At 48.2% G+C, this 23745-nt stretch overlaps 1 protein-coding gene across 1 annotated transcript in view; it reads left to right on the forward strand.

The window, feature by feature from the left end:
- Positions 1-23745, forward strand: part of LOC147105252 (immunoglobulin-like and fibronectin type III domain-containing protein 1) — a 101624-nt gene that overhangs the window by 53246 nt on the left and 24633 nt on the right. The window contains 7 exon segments of the mRNA XM_086011418.1: positions 947-1071; positions 5007-5148; positions 7724-8020; positions 9358-9657; positions 21285-21458; positions 22296-22324; positions 22326-22425. Coding sequence (XP_085867544.1) covers positions 947-1071; positions 5007-5148; positions 7724-8020; positions 9358-9657; positions 21285-21458; positions 22296-22324; positions 22326-22425 — 1167 coding nt within the window.

Raw genomic sequence — 23745 nt, forward strand, 5'->3', positions numbered from 1 at the left:
CAGTTTTGTGGGGCTGGGCCAGCCTCCAGCACGCTGTTTTTTGAACTGACGCATTGGGCCGGATTCTCCGATCGGAGGCTTCCTGCGTGCGAATGCCTCCTATCAGGAAAAATCTACAAACTTACCTGCTGGCTCCGTAGGTCCTGAGACTTCTGATCCTGGGCCTCTCCTGATCCGCGCGGGCAGAGGCCCAGGTATCCCAGGGGCGCAGACAGTTCACAAGCGTCCCTGGGATCACGTGGGCATGGGGAACCAATCAAAGAAGGGAATCGCCCTGCACACTTTTGACATGTCTCTCCACATAGACCTGTCGAAAGTGTGAATTGGGATCACTCAAAATACACTAAAACATTTAAAAAAAAATTTAAATCACGTATTTAAAATTAGTTAAAATTACACTATATATTAAACAAAAATTTAATTTTTTGAGAAAATAATTAAAGTTTTTTACGGGGCTAAAACTAAACTTACCTTTTTTAAAAGTATTTTAAAATTATAAATGAGTGAAAATTTTAAAAAACTTTTTAAAACTCTTATGCTGGTAAAAGCAGGCCTTACACCTGCTTCTCCAGGCGTAAGATTTTTAAAGGTTTTCAGCGGGCGGAGGTTGTGCAGAAAGCGGAACTCTGCACCCGCAGAGGCCCTTCTCCAGGGCAGGCGGAGGATCTGACAGTAACTTTGGAGTATAAATATTTGTTTCATCTGTATAGCTGTCATAAAGCTTCGACCTTAACTAGAATTTTGCTAGAAACCAGATATTGCCAGAAGACATGCATGTTTTCAACATGCACAGAGAATGTGACTGAAACTCAGAATTGAGTTATATAATGAGCTAACCTACTGCAATGCAAAAATATGCTATCACATTCAACATGTGTACAGATTAATTTCCAATTTACACCAAACATTTCACTTGTGTATCACATTTTCTTGTGCATTATCACAGAGCCAGCTCGACGTTTCAAAAGTGGTCTTTCAGATGTGAGTGCTCGAAAGGGTGAGGCAGCTGAACTTTGCTGCGTGGTGGTGAACGGAAAGACACAAGGCTCCTGGTTTAAGAATGGTGAAAAGGTAGCTCAGTTATTTCTACTGAAATGTTTTAAAATTGAGTGAGTAAATTTAAAGCTATTGTCTACAATAGAAATAAACAGGGGCCGATTTTGGTCTCTTGCCTGCCCGATTTGCAGGGATAAATGGAGTGGGGTTCGGTTCCCTGTCACTGGCACCAGTTTTCAGGGCCACCCAGTTTCCCAGGGAGGAGAACTTCCAATCCAATCCAAAACAAGCAGGAGCTCATTTGTTTATGTAAAAGGTGTTCCAGCTGTTGTTTTTGCCAGATGTCATTTTTATTGTCCTTGCTCCTTTTATTAGCACTGGAAGATTGGTCAATAGGCATCCTCCAAGCTGATGTGTTCAGAGGAAGAGGAGGAGCTGTGGAGGGATGCCAGGCAGATCAGGTTGCCTGAGAGGTGCTCCGTGCCCTCCCACGGGCCTCCTCACACCCACATCTGCAGCGAGAGAAAACATACCTCACTTCAGCAGATGTTGCGTTGGCGGCGGCTCCTCAAAAGAAACTGTGCCAGCCGACTCCTGTGGGCATAACTATGAGTTATGAATGCCTGCCTAATCACTCTGCTGTAAGGCACTTCAGAAGCACTCCAATCACAGCATGTCTTGCTTCACATGGCACTGACTGAAAGAAGTCATGCCAAAGTAACCAGGAACCAGCATTACCCAGTTCAACCGCACCTCCCAAAATGCCACCGACTATTTCTGCAGGCCCTGAAAAACCAGAGAATGACTGTGGGAATCTGCTTTCTCAGGGTCTGGGTTACCAGAGTAGCAGATGCCCAGCTTCACCACCTGCAGCATAAAGCTGGCACAGGTGAAGGGGCAGTAATGGTCAACTGTGGCCTGAAACTTGGCTGCAGGCATGTTGATGTGCTGACCTCTGGAATGGTGCCGTGGAGTGTCACAGAGGGCAACTTTCCTCAAGAACTTCTCCCGTAGTGTCTCTTCTGCACCTCAGCAACTATCAAAGAGGGGATTGGGTGCTAGTCTGTGCTATCGCTTGGCGGCAGAACCATGCCTGCATCTAGGACTCCATTTCCCTTCATCTTGGCCCGCGACTTCTTAATTCCCTGCCTCTTCAGCCTTGGCAAGAGCTGCTGATGGATTTCGATGAACTTAAAGCCTCACCAGAAGCTTTTGAGTTTTTGCCTCCACCCACCGCCCAGTATTGTGAGGCTGCCCTTTAATTGTCACCATCCCTTTAAATTTTCCTCTTCTGCCAGTGTTGTCATCCCCTAAGCAAGCCAATCTGAGTTTGCACCTGCCCCTACACCAACACATATCCCACCCTATCCCCGTAACCCCACGTATTTAATCCCCCTAACACTAAGGGTCAATTTATCATAGCCAATCAACCTAACCTGCACATCTTTGGACTGTGGGAGGAAACCGGAGCACCCGGAGGAAACCCACGCAAACACGGGGAGAATGTGCAAACTCCACACAGACAGTCACCCGAGACCGGATTCAAACCCGGGTCCCTGGCGCTGTGAGGCAACAGTGCTAACCACTATGCCACCGAGGGGTTACGGGGATCGGGTGGGATATGTGTCGGTGCAGGCTCGATGGGCCGAAATGGCCTCTATCTGCACTGTGGGGTTTCTGTGATTCTGTGAATTGTAAATTAATATGCAAATGAGATTAGTCCAGAACATGCACATGTGTGTGCTTTTTACACATGAGATTTAAGCAGGTCTTACATCAATGCAAACCACATTAGAACTAACTTAAACCGAATCATGTAAATCAGCCTTGGAGAAATATTTTTCAAAGCTGGGTTTAATAAAAACATACAAAACACATTAATGAGAAATTCCTTTGCTTGTTGAATCAATGCCTTCAAAAAAAAACGTTGTTAAAACAACAGACAAAATAATGTTCTTTATGCTAATTATGATGATTTCACTCCATTGGTTCCCAGGGTGTCACTAATGTCTCTGTGGTTAAATGCACTGTTTTTTGAATGGGACTGGTTCATGCAAACCAGCAAGATTCGATCAGTGGGCTCCTCTGAATTCGCAGATTGTAGTCAGGGCAGCTGTGAGGTTGTACAACAGACAAGGCAGTAATACATCAAATTGAGCTGATATCAGAAGCCCAGAGAACAAAGCCCAGGTTTTTTTTAATATTATGTGCTAGTTTCAGTTGTGGCCAGTTACATTACAGATTCAGCAACAACAGGGCATTGCCCGTGGAGTTTGGCCAAGACCTTCCCCAATATCAGAGGATGATCCAAAGAGGCCAGCAATGCCAAAAGTGCATTCTGGCCTCCACAGGCAAACCAAGAGACCATATTGCACTTGTTGAGATCTCAAATTACCAAACCTGACCTTAATACTGCCACAAGCATCAGTTCATATTTGCTGCCACCTGCAGTTGGAGTCAGAAGCACCTGGAAGGCATTGTTGCTTCTGACAGCAAGGGGAAAAATTGGGTTGATTTGCGCCTCTCGTTAGCGCCCTGGGGGGTGTTAACAGGGTGCAAATCCCCTAGTGCCCGGGCGCGGCACCGCTAACGCCTCCCGCGAAATTCAACGGGAGGTTAGCTGTGGCAGTAGCCGGTAGTGCCCCGCTCCGCTGCACTGCCGGCAATGGCGTCATCGCCGTGCGCATCGCCCTGCTTGCGCCCCAGCCGCAAACTTCCCTTGCGCCCCCTGACCTATTGCCGGACGATATGTCTGACAGGGTCAGGGGGCGTTTTTGCAGCGGCGCAACTTAAAGGGCGTGAGTGCCGGGCTGTTTACACGGCACCCCGCTCCTCGGTGGTCTAATAGGGTGCTGTTGCATGTAGTACGACGAACTTCAGGAGCAGCGCCCCAAGAAGGAGGTGGAGCGCTTCCAGCAGCTCCCCACCTCCGACTTGGGGCGCTTAAACGGAATTTCCGGCGGTGGGGCGCTAACTTTTTTGGGGCGCTGAAATTAGAGCCCCAAAAGTGGCGCCACCCAATTTTTCCCCCCAAGTGTGTGGATCATTAATACCATAGACCTCTTGCTACTGTAGGAATCAAGCCCCATCTCAATGCTGCATGTATCAATGCCTTGAAGCTGTTGCTGGAGTATGTTGTTGTGTATAAAGGGTAGAAATATAAGCCCTGAAATTATGCTGTAGGATACTGGTGTAAATTCAACCACGTAGCTCATTTCCTAATTATGCCCTAATTTCTAGGCCAATGTTTTTATCTGGAACTCTTCTTACTATTTATCAGCATAGTTAGCCCAGTTATAACATAGATGCAATTAAGGGGAAGCTAGATAAATACATGAGGAAGAAAGGAATAGAAGGATATACTGATAGGGTTAGTTGAAGTAGGATAGGAGAAGGCTCATATGGAGCATAAGCTCTGGCTTATACCAGTTGGGCCAAATGGCCTGTTTCTGAGCTGTTAAATCTATGTAATTCTAGGTTATTTAAAACAAATAGGTTAATGCCGCCACTAAAATAGTGAAGGAAAGAGATGCAGATGATTTTTTAATGGAATTCTTTGGGATCTGGGCATCGCTAGCAAGGCTGGCATTTATTGTCCATCCCTAGTTGCCCTTGAGAAGGTGGTGGTGAGCCACCTTCTTGAACCACTGCAGTCCTAATGGTGAAGGTACTCCCACAATGTTGTTAGGGATGAGTTCCAGGATTCTGACCCAGCGACAATAAATGCATTAAGAATTATTAAGCTGATTCCCGCTGGTGCAACTTAAGGGCATTAGTGATATCTTACTATTTTCAGACCTGTGCTGGTGGGAGTGTCATGATTGATAGCTGAGAGAGAGAGACTGTGGGTGTGTAAAAATGGGACTTGGTAAGCAGTTACATTGGGATTTAGTTCAGGAGAATGTTGTGCATTATATGATAGCAATTTATAAATGAGGGGGTGCAGGAACACCAAAGTTCCTTTGTTCTTGTTTTTGGAAGTAAACTTGTCTCTACATGTGTGACTATAGATTACTTCAGGAGATGGAAAAATAATTACTAAGGAGGGAGAAGTACAAAAATTGACTTTACCCAGTGTCCAGGAGGAAGATTCAGGGATATATACATTTGAAGCTGATGGAGGGAAAACTGAAGCCTCCCTGTTTGTTGAAGGTAAATCGTAATGTTTATGAAATTAACATTAGCTTTTGTGGCACCCATTCAATTCAAAAGCACAGTAGACCAACAAATACTCACAACAGTAGGAGAAAGGAGAATTTGAATGTACCCTATTCCTTTAACAGAAATCCTCCACCTCAGTATATTTAGTTTCCCTCCATATGAAATAATCAACATCAGAAGTGCTGAATATTAAATTTGCAGGCTGTACAAATCTTAGAAAACATAAATTGCTTTACAGCGCGACTCATAGGTCACCGACATATTCATAATATCTGATGGATGTGCATTTCATGCTCCAGATTTTCCTTTTTTACAAGCTGCTTCCTAAAATCTTAGCATCCCGAAAAGAAAATGAAATTGCCTTTATGTTTCCACTGAGCTTTCAATCAGTCATTTAAAGCTTTCATGTATTGCTTAAATGCATTGCCTGGAGATTAGCCAGCACTGTAGTTATTAGCTTGGTCTTGCAAAGTGGCTAAGAACAAATTGACAGCTTTTTGTATTTGATCAATTCGGTGAAGCGCTCTTTAATTTTTCACTGAAGCTTGCAACAAGTGATTTCATGTGTGTTGACGCCTTGGAACATTTAAACCTGTTACTTTAGTGTTGCCTGAATGCCAGATAAAGTATGGTATTACTAATCAATTCAGTTTGCTCAGTTATAAGTATGTTGTTATCCAATTCTTTAGTAAGATATCATTTGCAGACACCCCATCAGTGTACTCCATATGGGTTTATATTTTGGAGGTAGACTATTTCATTTTGCATTGCCTATCTATTATCTCAGTTTTGATCATGGGAACAGGGTGGGAAGAGGTAATTAGAGTGGGAGGAGACTCATGGCATAGACTAGTTGGGCCATACAGCCTAATTCTGTGATATAAATTCTATATAAACTGACAGCTGTCAAATTTAAACATCTCGTATGTACATTCCAGAAATCACTTGCATTTATATGGCACATTAATGTGCCTCTTCGGACATTTTGAAGTGCTTCGCATTGAATGAATTATGAAACAAATAACATAAATAAACTATATGTTGGTCCTATAGAGTGCTGATACAAGTTCTAATGAACAAACACAATGCAATCTCCTCCAGACAGCATCATTAAGTTCACTCATCTAGTAGTTAATTAGTGTACATGCCCTTATTTTTTTCCACATAAGTGCACATAGTAAAATGGTAGCAATAGGAACTGATCAGAGAAACACATAATAGAGTCATAGAGTCATAGAGTTATACAGCACAGAAAGAGGCCCTTCGGCCTGTTGTATCTGCGCCGGCCATCAAGCCCCGTCTATTCTAATCCCATTTTCCAGCACTTGGTCCATAGCCTTGTATGCTATGGCGTTTCAAGTGCTCATCTAAATGCTTCTTGAATGTTGTGAGGGTTCCTGCCTCTACCACCCTTTCAGGCAGTGAGTTCCAGATTCCAACCAACCTCTGGGTGAAAAAGTTTTTCCTCAAATCCGCTCCAAACTTCCTGCCCCTTACCTTGAAACTATGCCCCCTTGTTATTGACCCCTCTACTAAGGGGAAAAGTTCCTTTCTATCTACCCTATCTATGCCCCTCATAATTTTGTACACCTCAATCAGGTCCCCCCTCAGCCTTCTCTGCGCTAAGGAAAACAACCCCAGCCTGTCCAGTCTCTCTTTATAGCTGAAACGCTCCAGCCCAGGTAACATCCTGGTGAATCTCCTCTGCACCTTCTCCAATGTAATCACATCCCTCCTATAGTGTGGCGACCAGAACTGCACACAGTATTCCAGCTGTGGCCTAACTAGCGTTTTGTACAGCTCCATCATAACCTCCCTGCTCTTATATTCTGTGCCTCAGCTAATGAAGGAAAGTATCCCATATGCCTTCTTAACCACCTTATCTACCTGTCCTGCTGCCTTCAGGGATCTATGTACATGCACACCAAGGTCCCTCTGATCCTCTGTCCTCCTAGGATCCTACCATTCATTGCCTTGTTTGCCCTCCCAAAATGCATCACCTCACACTTTTCAGGATTAAATTCCATTTGCCACTGTTCTGCCCATCTAACCATCCCATCTATATCGTCCTGTAGCCTCAGGCTTCCCTCCTCGCTATTTACCATTCCACCAATTTTCATGTCATCTGCGAACTTACTGATCATACCTCCTACATTCATATCTAAATCATTAATGTACACTACAAACAGCAAAGAACCCAGCACCGATCCCTACGGTACACCACTGGACACAGGCTTCCAGTCACAAAAACAGCCTTCGACCATCACCCTCTGCCTCCTGCCACTAAGCCAATTTTGGATCCAATGTGCCAAATTGCCCTGGGTCCCATGGGCTCTTACCTTCTTGACCAGTCTCCCATGCGGGACTTTGTCAAAAGCCTTACTGAAGTCCATGTACACTCCATCAACTGCACTACCCTCATCCACACACCTAGTCACCCCCTCGAAAAATTCAATCAAATTGAATGTGCATAAGCTGCAACATTTTAGTGCAATTGAATTTGTAATTATTAGATGATTGTAATTTATTGTCTTTAGTGCTCATTAGTGCTACTGTTCAACATCAGATCCTCCAGAGTTTGATCAGGATGTGCTTGACCAACTGGGAAAGAAACTCATGCTTGTTAAGGCTGGTCATACTGCAACAGTGAAAGTGCCATTCTCAGGAAAGCCGCCAGTAAAGGTGTCTTGGTACAAGGATGGGGACGAACTGTTTGACGACAAGAGAATCAGCATTGACAACAGTGGAAATTTTACACAATTATCAATCTCCAACTGTAATAGAAAGGACAGTGGAAAGTTGACAATTAAATTGAAGAATGAAAGTGGCATAGCAAACGCAAGCATTAGCCTGGCTGTCACTGGTAATGTATCCATTTCTCACTGTTTTCTTTGACATGTTATCATTCCATTTTTATACACAAATTACATTTATATCCTATTCAAGATTGTGTAGGGCTTAATAACATCTCTGTTCATACAATCACTTTATTTAGGTTATATATGCAGCTTCTTATGATGATGATGATGTGTTACCCTTTCTTCCCACAAGTCTTCTCTTACTAGTCCCCTCCAGGCGGCTCTGTGTTGGCTGTCTGTCTGGCTGGTAGGAAGGAAACAACAATGGGTCAGTGGAGACTTCCCAGTCAATGGTTCCTTCACCCAAGGGGGAAAAATAGTCTTCATTCAGCATGGCTGAGATTGGAAACTGAACGGAGTGGTGGGTCAAACCTGTGCCCATGGTTTCATGTATTGGCGCCTCAATCTGTTCTGCTATGTTTTGATACCTCCTGTCTAGAGAAACAATGCATCGTTTTGTTTTGCAGAGGTTTGAGCTCCGTTGAACAAACCACTTGAAATGAAAAGGCCACATTTTTATGAATGGACTATTGAGGCCAAAATTCTACAGCCCTACTGGAACTTCCAGTCAACCCTTCCAAGGGCATCCATCTCTGAGGGGGTGAGGGGATTCCCTATGCTGTGCCCATGTCCCCATGTCCTTTCTCTCACAAGAACCTAGTGGATGATCAGAGATAGCCATACAGGCCTCTTCAGGGGTGCAAGTAATAACCTCCATGGGGCCAGGGAAGTAACCGGGACACCAAAGACTTAACAATGGATGAATTTATTTTTAATGTTATTGCAGTCTCCTTAGAAAGGGGATCACTTGAAGCTAATTTTCATGTTTCTTGTCGGGGGGGCGGGGAGAGGAGGCAACCCCTGACATCTTCGCTGGATCTGGCAGCAGAGGCCGGATCTCCCAGCAGCTTGGGGTAAGTGGGCACTCAAGGTGCACCCATAGTGGTGCAGATACCCTGCAACCCATGCTAACAAGGTGCCCTCCCCCTAAATACTCCAAAGGGTCAGTGCTGGAGGGCATCTGTTGCCATGACCCTGGTACAAATGCCACAATTAGGGCCCATGGCATTTCAGGGCCATTATGTGTATTTTTTTTTTATCCTTGGTGTGTTGAATCAACAAGAATTCCAGCTAAGTATTATTAAAGTGTTGTACTTATGTAATTATATAACTCGGCATTACAAAAAGTCTTTGAATTTTAGAAACATTCACAAACTACTGAACCTTAGTTGACATCACCTGAAGTCTTTAACACCAGGAGGTTAATTGTTATGCCAGAAATATTAGTATTTAGTTTGATTTGAAATAAATCATTGAAGGTTTTATTGATGGCCTATTTCAGATAAACCACAGGCACCTCAGGGGCCTATAGAAGTTCTAGAAAGTTCTGAAAGTCGTATTTCCTTTAAATGGAAACCACCCAAAGATGATGGTGGGAAATCTATAGAACGTTACACAGTCGAAAGACAACAAGTTGGAAGAACTACGTGGACCAAAGTTGGTGAAGTGGACAAGTCAACAACAACATTCTCTTTTGACAAAGTGGAGCATGGAAAGAATTACAAATTCAAAGTTTGGGCAGTGAATTCAGAAGGCACAAGTGAGGCATTGGTATCAGATACTATCACCGCTGGTAGAAAAGGTAAGTTCTTGTATTGTTAAACAAAATCCCAGCCATAGTATGGTTACATCTATATATATAAATAAGTATGTCTCTCTGTCTGTCTCTCTGTCTGTCTCTCTGCCTGTCTCTCTGTCTGTCTCTCTGCCTGTCTCTCTGTCTGTCTCTCTGTCCGGCTATACAATCAAAAGTTATAGAGCGTACCTACACATATGTTATATCAAAAGAAAGCTTATCATTAGGGGACTCTCATAGGCATATTTACTTTTTGGTTGGACAAAAATTGTGCCGCCGGTATCCAAAAAACGTTCAAAATTCCGCTCATTATCCGCTCATTAGCATCGAGTCACGTGAAGGTTGACCAATCATACAGTCGGGCGACCCGACGGTCGACCAATCGCTGCGTCATGGGGGCGGGTTCATTGAGTGTGCAGGCGGGCTATCCCAGAGTTGAGTGACGTGACGATTGACCAATCCTACAGTTCAGTGACCTGACAGTTGACCAATCGGTGCATGTGTGGGCGGGCCTAATGCTTCTGAGTTGAGGTGAGTGGCCGCCATCTTGACCCAAACTCTTCATTTCTTTTTCCCACTTCCTGCGTGTTTCTTTTCAAATCTAGATTTCCAGCAAAAAAAAAGTTGCTTTTAAAACACAAATTGTTTTTAAAAAAAGCTAATGAATTTGTAAATCTTTTCTCTAACCTCTATAATTTTCCTACCTTTCACCGTTTTTGCAGCAGGCCTCGAAGCCTGGGCCTCTGTTGCCCAGCCACACCCGAGCTACGCACCTCCCGTCCCGCTCAACAAGTGGCCCGCGATCGCCGCCATCTTTCTAAAGGCTGGCGGCGTGGGACTGAGGCAAGCGTAGCCATCGCCGCCATTTTAGTAAAGGCGGGCGGGGCGGGAGTCAGCGCGCGCATCAACGTCGGCCCGAAGTGCGAGCGAATCGGCGGTCTTGAAGCCAGCTCGGGCGGGGGGCGGGGCTCAGGAGGGCGGGAAGGGGGGGGAAGGGTTACCCCGGCAACCGGGCCCGGCCGTCTCTCACAGCCCCAAGCCGGCTGACGCCCGTTCCCGGGGCTTGGCTCCATTTGCGGCCGCGGGCCGCTCACCCTCTCTCGCTCCTTCCCTCTGTCTCTCTCTCCTCCCCCCATCCCCTCTCCCCGCCCCCTCTCCCCCCTCCCTCCCCCCCTCTCCCCTCTCCCGCTCTCTCTCCCCCTCTCTCTCCCTCCTGCCTCCCCTTCTCTCTCTCCCCTCTCTCTCTGCCCCCTCCCCCCCTCTCTCTCTCCCCCCTCCCTCCCCCTCTCTCTCTCCCCCCTCCCTCCCCCTCTCTCTCTCCCCCCTCCATCCCCCTCTCTCTCTCTCCCCCCTCCTTCCCCCTCTCTCTCTCCTGTAAAGTCCACGCCTCAATAATACACGGACTTCGGGAGAACAGTTTAACAGGTACTTTACTGAACAAGAGGCAGCTTGAAACTGAAACTACAGAAGCCTGCTAGGGCCTTTTATACAGGGGTGGTCACTGCCGGTACTGCAGTCTAAGACCAGTTATTCCCTTAAAGGTACATACACAAGAATTCCTCCCCTTTTCGATAAACAGTACATAACTGATGTGCCTCAATAATTCCGAGACTCGAAGGTAGCAGAACAAAACAAGGCTTTTATTAACTTAGAATGAAACACGTAAGCGAGAGAGATGTCGTCCTTCTGGAGACTGGGGCTAGACTGAAGCTAGCTTACAAACGGGGCCAGGTATGGGCGGAGCCCTACACACAGCACATTCCAGCACATTCCAGTATACAATACAGCACATTCCAGTACACAATACAATGAGGTCTGGGGGAAGGGAAATGACACTGAAACCGATCTCAGTCACAGGCAGTGATGAATGGAAATATTTCATCACATTCACCCCTTCTATAGATTTAGTCTGTTCGGGGGTTTGATAGTCCTCTGCGACCGACGTGGCTGTTGCGGTGCCGCGGGTGTCGGCTGGGTGTCCCCGGTAGCCTCCTGGGTCTCTGCCGGGGGTGCCGCCAGGGTTGTTGAAGGGGTAGTTGGTTGGGATGCCGTTGGTCGGTGTTCTTCCGGGGGTGATGAAAGAGTAGTGGGTGGGTAAGAGTTGCTGTGATCGTCGTTGCCGCTATTGCCGTGGTTGTTGTCGATGCCGGCTGGGGCGACGTCTTTTATGGACACGGTGTCCTCCCTTCCGTCGGCGTGCCGGACATATGCGTATTGGGGGTTGGCGTGGAGTAGGTGTACTGGCTCCACGAGAGGGTCCGTCTTGTGGCCCCTCACATGCCTTCGCACGAGTACCGGACCTGGGGTGGAGAGCCATGACGGCATGGATACGCCTGAGGTGGATTTCCGGGGAAAGACAAACATTCGTTCATGAGGCGTGGTATTAGTGGCCGTACACAATAGCGACCGTATCGAATGGAGCACATCCGAGAGGACTTCCTGCCAGCGGGAGATAGGGAGGCCCTTGGTCCTTAGAGCTAGAGTGACTGCTTTCCATACTGTCCCGTTCTCTCGCTCCACTTGGCCGTTACCCCGGGGGTTGTAGCTGGTGGTACGGCTCGTGGCGATCCCACTGGACAGCATGTACTGGCGTAGCTCTTCACTCATGAAGGACGCCCCCCTATCCGTATGGATGTAGCTCGGCATACCGAACAGGCAGAACAGGCTGTTGAGGCATTTAATGACCGTGGCGCTGGTCATGTCTGGGCAGGGGAAGGCGAATGGGAACCGGGAGTATTCGTCCACAATGTTCAGGAAGTAAACATTGCGGTTGACGGACGGGAGGGGGCCCTTGAAATCTAAGCTGAGCCGCTCAAAGGGCCGTGTAGCTTTGATTAAGTGGGCTCTATCTGGGCGGTAGAACCGAGGTTTGCACTCAGCGCAAGTGCGGCAGTTCCTGGTCAGGGACCGAACTTCCTCAATCGAGTAGGGTAAGTTACGGGACTTTATGAAGTGGAACAGCCGCGTGACCCCTGGGTGGCAGAGGTCGTTGTGGAGGGTCTGTAGCCGATCCCCGGTGGCGCTGGCACACATCCCTCGTGAGAGGGCGTCAGGGGATTCGTTAAGGGCCCCTGGCCAGTAAATGATGTCGTACTCGAAGGTGGAGAGCTCGATCCGCCACCTAAGAATCTTATCATTTTTAATCTTCCCCCTCTGTTTATTATTGAACATAAACGCTACCGACCGCTGGTCGGTAAGTAGGGTGAAGCGTTTGCCGGCTAGGTAGTGGTGCCAGTGGCGCACTGCCTCCACGATGGCTTGGGCCTCCTTTTCCACGGAGGAGTGTCTGATCTCGGGCCCTTGGAGGGTCCTCGAGAAGAAAGCTATGGGCCGCCCCGCCTGGTTGAGGGTGGCCGCCAAGGCGAAGTCAGACGCATCACTTTCCACTTGAAATGGAGTGTTCTCGTCCACTGCCTGTAGCGTGGCCCGCTCAATATCCTGCTTAATGCTTTTGAAGGCGGCGTGGGCCTCAGCAGAGAGCGGGAAAGAGGATGCTTTCAAGAGGGGGCGGGCTTTGTCGGAGTAGTTGGGGACCCATTGGGAATAATAAGAAAATAACCCCAGGCACCTTTTCAGGGCTTTGGGAGTGTTGGGCAGGGGCAGCTCCCGTAGGGGGCGCAATCGGTCGGGGTCTGGTCCGATTTCCCCATTCTCCACCACGCTGCCTAGTATGCAGAGGCGCGTGGTGTTGTAAACGCACTTGTCCTCGTTGTAGGTGAGGTTGAGTTTTTGTGCGGTTTTCAGGAACCTCTCGAGGTTCGAGTCGTGATCCTGCTGGTTGTGACCGCAGATGGTGACGTTGTCGAGGTAGGGGAAGGTTGCCTGCAAGTGGTGGTCATCGACCATGCGGTCCATCTCCCTCTGGAAGACCGAGACCCCATTCATCACCCCAAAGGGGACTCTGAGGAATTGGTAGAGGCGTCCGTTCGCCTCGAAGGCGGTGTACGGGCGGTCCTCTGGTCTGATAGGGAGCTGGTGGTACGCTGACTTGAGGTCGATGGTGGAGAACACCCGGTATTGGGCGATTTGGTTCACCATTTCTGATATGCGGGGTAGCGGGTAGGCGTCTAGTAGGGTGTACCTGTTGATCGTTTGACTATAGTCGATCACCATCCGTTTCTTCTCGCTACCCCTTACCACTACCACTTGGGCGCGCCACGGGCTGTTGCTGCGTTCAATAATACGCTCTTTCAGGAGCCTGTCTACCTCGGTCGCGATAAACTGCCTGTCCTCCCAGCTGTACCTCCTGCTTTTGGTCGCTATTGGCCGGCAGTTAGGGGTAAGGTTCGCGAATAGCGAAGGCGGCTTTACCTTCAGGGTAGCCAGACCGCACACTGTGAGGGGCGGCTGGGACCCACCGTACTTGAGCGTGATGCTTTGGTGGTTGCACTGGAAATCCAGGCCCAAGATCACGCTCGCACATAGGTTCTTCATGATTAATACTTTAAAATTATCATATACAGTTCCGTTAACGCACAATTGTACCGTGCAGTAACCCAGAATAGTCGATGTCTGGGTTTTGTCAGCCATAGAGATGGTACCCTGAGTAGGGACCACCTTTAGGGAGAGTTGTTGTGCCAGTTCTGGGTGGATAAAGCTCTCCGTGCTTCCGCTGTCAATTAAGCATTTAACCCGGCACCCGTTTACCTCGATGTCCACCATTGATCTGGATAGCGGGTGCGGCCTGGTCTGGTCCACTGTGACCGATGCCACTGTAGGGCCCTGATCGATACAAGATGGCGTCCACGCTGTCTGCTCACAAGATGGCGGACCCCACGAGGTCGGGCAAGATGGCGTCCAAGATGGCCGCTCCCACGGCGCACACGCGGCGGTGGCGGGTTTTCCGGCGGTTGGTTTTCCGGCGGGGTTCCCTCTGCACACCTTCCCGAAGTGCCCCTTCTTACCGCACTTAAAGCAGGTGGTGCCTTTCGCCGGGCACAGGTTTCTGGTGTGCTTTGGCTGCCCGCAGAAGTAGCAGTTGGGTCCCTGACGCGTCGCGGCTGTCGTAGGGCTTCTGGGGGGAGAGCGGGGCCCAGCCGGTGTCGGGCTGTCAGGCGGGGAAGATGCCTTCCAAGATGGCGGCGCCCTCGGTGCACACGTGGCGGCGTGGATGGTGCGGGCTGAAGAGTAGGCGTCCGAGTTTCTCTGGGCCACATCCAGGGATCGCGCGGTGTCCGCAGCCTGTTTCAGGTCCAACCCCGTTTTTTCCAGCAGTCTTTGCCGGATGTAAGTGGAGCTGAGGCCTGTGATGAAGGCATCGCGAACAAGCTCGTCAGTGTACACTGCGGCTTTTACATCTCGGCACTTGCAGTCTTTGCCAAGCATTTTCAGGGTGCTTAGGAACTCCTCCACCGATTCCCCAGGTCGCTGTGTGCGGGTGGCGAGCAGGTGCCTAGCATACACCTCATTCGTAGGCTGCTGGTAATGCGCCTTTAAGATGTCGCAGGTGGCCAGGTACGTCTCGGCGTCTTGGATGAGGGGGTAAACCCGGTGGCTTACCCAATTCCGCAGAATTCCGAGTCTCATCCTTGCAGCGTCCGTAGCGTCTTTGACGGCTGTGGAATTGTCCAGGAAGAATTCCATACACTCAAACCCGTGTCCGAAGCATGCTGATGCGTCCGGAGCATGTTGATCCAAATCCAAACGTTCGGGTTTCAGGAGTTGATCCATAGTGTTGAAAAATAAGTTAATAAAATTGATGTGCCTCAATAATTCCGAGACTCGAAGGTAGCAGAACAAAACAAGGCTTTTATTAACTTAGAACGAAACACGTAAGCGAGAGAGATGTCGTCCTTCTGGAGACTGGGGCTAGACTGAAGCTAGCTTACAAACGGGGCCAGGTATGGGCGGAGCCCTACACACAGCACATTCCAGCACATTGCAGTATACAATACAGCACATTCCAGTACACAATACAATGAGGTCAGGGGGAAGGGAAATGACACTGAAACCGATCTCAGTCACAGGCAGTGATGAATGGAAATATTTCATCATAATAACATTCATTTAACAACTAAATAATAACTAATTACAATTACAATTTTCTCAGTAATAGATACATCAACTGAAATAGTCATTTATAAGCTCAGTCTTTGAGGAGGCTTCCTGATCCGGATTGGATAGCGCCTTTCTCGAGTATCCTGTTCTGGCGGTGGAGTCAATTCTGGCTCATTGTCATTGGTTGGTTCGTCAGCTTCCAATACCCCTGCTTCTGAGGTAGACGCAATCTGTACTTCGGGCTCATTACCAGGTGCACATGCTTGTGGTACAGGTTTGGCTTGTTCCTGTGTCTCTAGAATCTGGTCAGCATGGTGTCTCACGATGCTCTCTCCAACGTCCACTGTGTACATTAGTGGTCCCTGCTGTGTGCATATCGTGCTTGGCTGCCATTTTTCTGTTCGGTAGTCACGGTCCAAGACTGGTTGCCCTATCTTGAAGCTCCTGGTTGGCTTCTCATTTATGTACTGGAACTGCTTATCCTCAACATCTCGTCTTATGTTTGGTTTGAGCAAATCCAAGCGACATCTTAGTCTCCGGTTGAAAAACAGTACGGCTGGAGTTTGGTTGGTTACTGCATGTGTCGCATTCTGGTAGGCAAACAGGAAGTTATCCACCTTGTGTTGCAGTGGTATGTCGTCATTATACATTGCCTTTATGGCCTTTTTAAAGGTCTGAACAAACCTCTCAGCCAATCCATTTGTGGCTGGATGATATGGGGCAGATGTGTAATGTTTCACCCCATTATTCTTCAGGAACCTCCGGAAATCCTCAGACACAAACTGTGGGCCATTGTCGGAACAGATCTGTTCTGGCAACCCATTCCTGGTGAAGATGGTCCTTAGGACAGCAATAGTTTTCTCCGTGGTGGTGGAGGACATTTTAATGACCTCTGGCCATTTCGAATGGGCATCCACAGCGATTAGAAACATTGAGTCCATAAATGGACCAGCGAAATCAATGTGTACCCATTGCCATGGAGATGAGGGCCACTCCCATGGATGTAGCGGGGCCTGTGTTGGAGCGTTTTGGACCTTCTGGCATCCTGTGCATCTCTTGGTCATATCCTCGATTTCTTTATTGATTCCCGGCCACCACACAAACGCCCTGGCTAGGCTCTTCATTTTTACCCCTCCCAGATGACCCTCGTGAAGCTCATTGAGTACTCTATCTCTCAACTTGGGTGGAATTACCACTGGGGATCCACACATCAAGGTTCCCCGGCACACTGACAGCTGTTCCCTCCTTGGCGAGAATGCTGGCAACAGTGAGTCGCCATATGCTGGCCATCCCTTCACCATCAAATCATAAACCCGAGAGAGTGTCGGGTCATTTCGGGTTTCCTTCTCAATACTTGCGTTTGTAACAGGCAAACATTCGACTATGGTCGGATGGAATATCTCCACCGGGTCCACTGCAGGTGCTTCTTCCGCCGTAGGCAACGGTAGGCGCGACAGCCCATCAGCGTTTCCATGTTGTTTCGTACCCTTGTACTCTATGTTGTACTGATGTGCCCCTAGAAAAGGTGACCATCTTTGCAGCCGTTGCGCCGTCATCACCGGAACACCCTGCTTTGGGTTAAAAATTGAGACCAGGGGTTGATGATCAGTCAGTAGGGTGAATTTCTGCCCGTGCAGATAGTGATTGAACTTCTTCACCCCCCACACCAGGCTGAGGGCCTCCCTGTCAATCTGGGCGTAGTTACGCTCGGCTGAGATTAGCGAGCGCGATGCAAAGGCTATTGGCCTCTCTGAACCGTCACGGAATTTGTGTGACAGCACCGCTCCAATGCCGTAAGGTGACGCATCACATGCCAACCGAATCGGTAGTGTTGGGTTGTAGTGGGCCAATACTTCTTTTGAAGTGATTTGGCATTTACATTCCTGAAAGGCACGCTTACACTCATCACTCCATTTCCATGTTACACCAGTTTGAAGGAGGGCGTTCAGTGGGTGCAGAATTGTGGATAAATTCGGCAAGAACTTATGGTAGTAGTTCACCAACCCGAGGAACGACCTCAGTTGCGACACATTTTCTGGTGCTGGAGCCTTGACTACAGCCTCAATCTTGTCCGGCGACTTATGCAACCTTTCCTCATCAATCATGTGGCCACAATACGAGATTTGTCTCCTGAAGAACTCGCATTTGGGACGTTTGGCTCGTAGCCCATATTCCTGCAATTTCGTGAGCACCTGTTCCAGGTTGGCAAGGTGTTCATTGTCATTTTCGCCCGTAACCAGGATGTCGTCCAAATAACACTGGGTCCCCGGGATCCCTTGCAGGACTTGTTCCATTGCCCTCTGCCACATAGCCGGGGCTGATGCTACCCCAAATACCAGTCGATTGTACTGGTAAAGGCCTTTGTGAGTGTTTATTGTGAGGTATTTCCTAGATGCTTCTTCCACCTCCATTTGTAGATACGCTTGAGCCAGGTCAATCTTTGTAAAACGTTTCCCTCCAGATAGTGAGGCGAAAATATCTTCTATCCGCGGAAGCGGATACTGTACTGTGTGCAGGACTGGGTTCACAGTCACCTTGAAGTCCCCACAGATGCGAACCTTCCTTGGCTCCCCAGGCGTGCTGCTCAATGCTTTCTTCATTACAGGAACGATGGGTGTGGCCCACTCGCTCCAGTCCACCTTAGACAGCACCCCCGAATGCTCCAGACTCTCCAGTTCAGCTTCCACAGCTGGGCGTATCGCGTATGGCACCGGTCTGGCCTTGAAAAATTTTGGGGTTGCCTTTTCTCCTTTTAGAGTCCCAAGTCCTTGTTGGAACACCTCTTCCACGTCAGATAGAATTTGTGACAGACATCCAGGTGCGACGTCATCATCTTTTTTGTCAGTCACAGTTAGTGCCAGAATGGAATGCCAATCCAATTGTAGTCTTCGGATCTATTCACGTCCCAATAATGGTGGTCCTCCATCTCGTAGTATATACATGTATAGTTTCTGTGTTTCCTTTCCGTTATATTCAACTGGCACCCTTATTTTTCCTCTGGGGTAGAACTTTTGCCCCGTTTATGTCTTCAATACAATGGACGTGTCCTTTAAGGGTATGTGTGAGAATAGCCGCTCATAGTCTCGTCGATTCATGACAGTTAGGGCTGATCCTGTGTCCAATTCCATCTTCACTGGGGACCTTGCTATCATGAGGGTGACCCAAATGGTTCGGTGATCTTCTTTTGCGATCACATTGTGTAACTTTAAACAACTTAGTCGCCTGCTCCCGGAGTCCTTATCACTCTCCTGATCTTCTGAACTACTATCTGTCAGTTTCTTTACTTTCCTGTACTGTTCCTTATTAGTTCTTGTCATGTTGGTCTTCTTTCCCGACCTGCAGACTCTTGCTATATGTCCCATTTTCCCGCATTGCCTGCATATTTTGTCTTTAAACCAGCAGTCCTTCTGCTCATGGGTTGTTCTGCCGCAGCGATAGCACTTTTCGGCTCCATACGCCATTTTGTTAGCGCTGTATTCTTGTGGTTTCTGTTGTATTTCTGCAGCTCCCGTGCTACTGCTTCGTAGGATACTGCCACGCTGAAAGCCTGTTCTAGCGTCAGGTCCTTTTTTGAAAGTAGTCTTTTCTGGGTTCCTTCACTCTGGAGCCCGCAGACAAACTTATCCCGTAAGGTGTCTGCCAGTCCTGCTCCGAACTGGCAGTGCTTCGATAACTTGCGTAGTTCCGTAAGATAGTCAGCATTGCTCTCATCTTTGTGCTGGTTTCTTTTATGGAACTTGAATCTTTCTGCTATCAGCAGTGGTGTAGGGCTTAGATGTTCCTGTAAGATATGAACAATCTCCTCAAAACTTTTCTCCATTGGTTTAGCTGGGGTAATTAAGTTCCGCAATAGGCCGTACGTACTCGCACCCATCAGATTTAATAATACTGACGCCCTCTTTCCATCAGCCACCTCATTTGCCTTGCAGTACACTTCAATTCTTTCCACATACGTGGTCCAGTCTTCTACCTCGTTGTCGAAAGCAGTGATACTGCCACTTTTCGGCATCTTGGGCGATTTAAAATGGCGCCTCCCGCGTTTTTGCTTCTTCCCCAACGGGATAAAATGGCGCCTCCCGCACTTTTGCTTCTTCCCCTTACAGCCACGCTGCTCCTAGCGTTCTACGGGGTAATTGCGGCGACCCGCAGCTTCGGCGCGTCTCGCTTTCCTTCCCCCCCATTTAGTTTCTGTCCGCTGTCCTGTTCTCGAGCACCGACCATGCCCTGTGCGCTCCACCCTCTCTCTCTTGTTTTCTTTTCCCGGCGACGCTGCGCGGGCCCGATTTGCAGAGCCGCTCGATCGAGCTTGAGCCCGCCGCAGTCCGGAAGGGTCAGCGCGCTACCTGCTACCAGCACGATTCGCTGGAACCACAGTCTCTCCCGCAATTCTCCAAGCACCGATGGATTCTTTGGGCGGTTGCCCTCGGTCGACGCCCGTTGCTCAGACTACGACCTTCCAGGACCTTCCTTTCAGGCGAGATCCCTGTGAGATGATGCCACACTGCAGGTGAGTTCGAACTTACTCGTCGCCACTGTAAAGTCCGCGCCTCAATAATACACGGACTTCGGGAGAACAGTTTAACAGGTACTTTACTGAACAAGAGGCAGCTTGAAACTGAAACTACAGAAGCCTGCTAGGGCCTTTTATACAGGGGTGGTCACTGCCAGTGCTGCAGTCTAAGGCCAGTTATTCCCTTAAAGGTACATACACAACATCTCCCCCTCTCTCTCTGCCCCCCTCTCTCCCCCTCTCTCCCCCTCTCTCTCTGCCCCCTCCCTCCCCCTCTCTCCCCCGCCCCCTCTCTCCCTGCCCCCTCCCCTCCCCCTCTCTCTCTCCCCCCTCTCTCTGCCACCTCCCTCCCTCCCTCCCCCCCCTCCCTCCCTCCCTTCCTCCCCCCTCCCTCCCCCTCTCTCTCTGCCCCTCTCTCTCTGCCCCCCTCCCCCTCTCTCTCACTCCCCCCCTCTCTCTCTCTCTCCCCCTCTCTCTCTCTCTCCCCCCTCTCTCTCTACCCCCCTCTCTCTCTCCCCCCAGTCTCTCTCTCCCCCCAGTCTCTCTCTCTCCCCCAGTCTCTCTCTCTCTCCCCAGTCTCTCTCTCTCTCGCCCAGTCTCTCTCTCTCTCCCCCAGTCTCTCTCTCTCTCTCTCTCACCCCAGTCTCTCTCTCTCTCTCTCCCTCTCTCCCCAGTCTCTCTCTCTCCCCCAGTCTCTCTCTCTCTCTTCTCCCCCCAGTCTCTCTCTCTCTCTTCTCCCCCCAGTTGCTCTCTCTCTTCCCCACAGTCGCTCTCTCTCTTCCCCCCAGTCGCTCTCTCTCTTCCCCCCAGTCACTCTCTCTCTTCCCCCCAGTCGCTCTCTCTCTTCCCCCCAGTCGCTCTCTCTCTTCCCCCCAGTCGCTCTCTCTCTCTTCCCCCCAGTCGCTCTCTCTCTCTTCCCCCAGTCGCTCTCTCTCTTCCCCCCAGTCGCTCTCTCTCTTCCCCCCAGTCGCTCTCTCTCTCTCTTCCAACAACAACATGCCCTCAAAAAAGCCTCGGCACCGCCGGGCACTCCAGCTAGTTGATGTATAAAGCAGTGGGACAATTCAAATAGCTTTCATGCGAAATAGCTACCAAATATAATATTTAATGCAAATATTTTTTCCAGCTGTTCCAGGAGCTCTAGCTAAACCAAACATTCTGAATGCGAGCAGCAAATCTATTACATTGGCATGGACTCCACCACGTAACACCGGCAGCTCCAGAATAATTGGATATGTTGTAGAAAAGCGCAAGAAAGGTAGCAACACCTGGAATGCTGTCACTGACACTCCAATCACAGGTAATATCAATACTCGGCCACGTAGAGGCTCTTAAACTGTTTGCAGAATTTACCCTAAAATTATTAATAATTTAAATGCGTGGTACAAAATAACTAACATTTAAAATCTAATTTCACATAGCTGGTCATCATTTTATGTAAGAAAATGGCATTAATACTCAAAAAAAGCCTAAATCAAAAAGTTTAATTAGGCTTTATCTTGCATGTAATATAGCCGGTCCAATAAGATTACTGGAATTAGTCCTAATACTCCAAACTCTTCAATAGGAATGAAACTGGTGTCTCCAGCTAAACTGTTAAAGGATTATTAGAAATTACTGATATTTAAAGTCCCTTCCTCTAAAAATCACTTTGAAGAGTAAAATGTTCACATTTGTAGGTGTTATTTTACTAGAACAAAATTTGTGCCATAGTTTAAGTCTGAATGCAACTATCGCCCTGCTTTTGATTTTTAGCATGTTTTTAAAAGAATTTTGAATAAAAAATGATTGTCAGTGTATTAAGATTTTGCATCCATATACAAAGAAAAAGAGTTCAATTGTATGGTTCAGTTTGATGTGCATGGCGTGTATAACCATGTCTGTGTCTAGAAATTCCATTTTTTATGATGCTGCAATGGTAGAACCTAATAAAGATTGGCTCATTTAAATACACAATGTTCACAGAGCTCCATTCATGTTGTAGATGCTGGCATACAGACAAATAAAGAACACTTATCTGAATGTTTAAAGTCTGAAAGTTTACAAATAGTACATCCAGTTACTTAGCTGAGCTAAACGTTAACTGAATGCTGCAATTGCTGTGATTTCTAAAATGATTGAACCCTTTTTTACGTAGCTAAGAAGTGGACGGTCACTGATGTTGTCCGAAGGGCTGGAGTATGAATTTCGAGTGATTGCAGTGAACTCCTCTGGTCCAGGAGAGCCCAGCTGTGAATCTGAAGCAGTGTTTGCCCGGGAACCCATAAGTATGTACTCTCGGTGTACTTTACACATAAGGAGAATAGCTCATAACAATAATATGCAGCAATGCAAGAAGTAAAGACAAATTAGATTGTACAATAATGAGAAAAGAATGAAAAATATAACATACCAAGAAGTGAAATCCGTAATCATCCCTACAAGTGAAGCTAATCAGATACGAGTGACAAAAATGTTATGAGTGTTGGTAATCTTATGAGTGAAGCCATGTTTCATTCCTCACTAATGGACAGGTCCAAAGTATAGTATATTGTTATAAAAATTGCACTTGTTCTCCACTGGTCAAATTTAATTTTATTCAAAATGTTTATAGTTCCTTTTACGCTCAAGATGATTGGAAAAAATGTTTGGTGATGTCGCCTTGTCATTGTTAAATCTTACCAAAGATGAGGGGCTGGATTTTCTCAATGAGAAGCCTTTGGAGGCGGGACTGCTGCTTGCCGGCTCTCAATCCCACCTCCATCAGCTTCTGGCCAACCAGCGGGATTTTCCCCTGACTGAACTTGTTAAGCCCGCCCAGTGGGCTCAGCAGGCCAATTAGGGGGAAGTCACTGACAGATCACGTCAACGTCTGACGTGCCATCTGTCAAGGTTTCTTGAAAGAAGAAATGTCAGCGTTTGGCAGCTCTGTGAAGCTGTCAAACACTGACATTCTGTGTAGTTTGAAGAGTCCCTGGGCTCGAATTTCCGAGCCCCGTGGAGGTGGGTTTGGAGGCGGGAGTGGGGGGAAAAATTGCAGAATTGGGGGGCACGAACCCTTCCCGCCCCCAACCTGCCTCCATGCCCGTTTCCCAGGAGGTGGGTACCCGACCTGTGCTGGGAGCCGCCTCCCTGAGGCGGGAAGGGGATTAGTGCCAATTAACTGTCTGTTAACAGGTAGTAACAGGCAATTTTTGGCCTAATCCCTATTTTTAGCCCTGAAGTGTGGGCTGCCCGACGACTCCAAACCACGCCAAGTCAGCGAGGCGGACCGTCGGGCTGAAGGGCTTGAAGGGTTCGAGATGTCCGGTGTTCAGGTGAGTGATGGGTGCATGAGTGCAGAGGTAAGTGTGTTTGGTGTGTGTAAAGTGTTTAAATAAGGTTTACTTACCTTTACTTACTGATGCAGGCTTCCTTCCTTTAGGTCTCAGGAGTCCCTCATCTCACCGGCACAGAAAGCAGAATGGCCGCGAGCTGTCAAAAGTTGCAGCATTCTGCTTTCTGTTCTGGAGAGATTTCTAACTGAGTCTGTGGAGAAGGACTCAAGTTAGAAGTCAGATTGTCAGTGTTTGACAGCTTCACAGAGCTGTCAAATGCTGATATTTCAT

The sequence above is a fragment of the Somniosus microcephalus genome, chromosome 18 (genome assembly GCF_052327205.1).
Source record: "Somniosus microcephalus isolate GS21.2 chromosome 18, FLI_Smic_1.0, whole genome shotgun sequence".
NCBI lineage: Eukaryota > Metazoa > Chordata > Chondrichthyes > Squaliformes > Somniosidae > Somniosus > Somniosus microcephalus.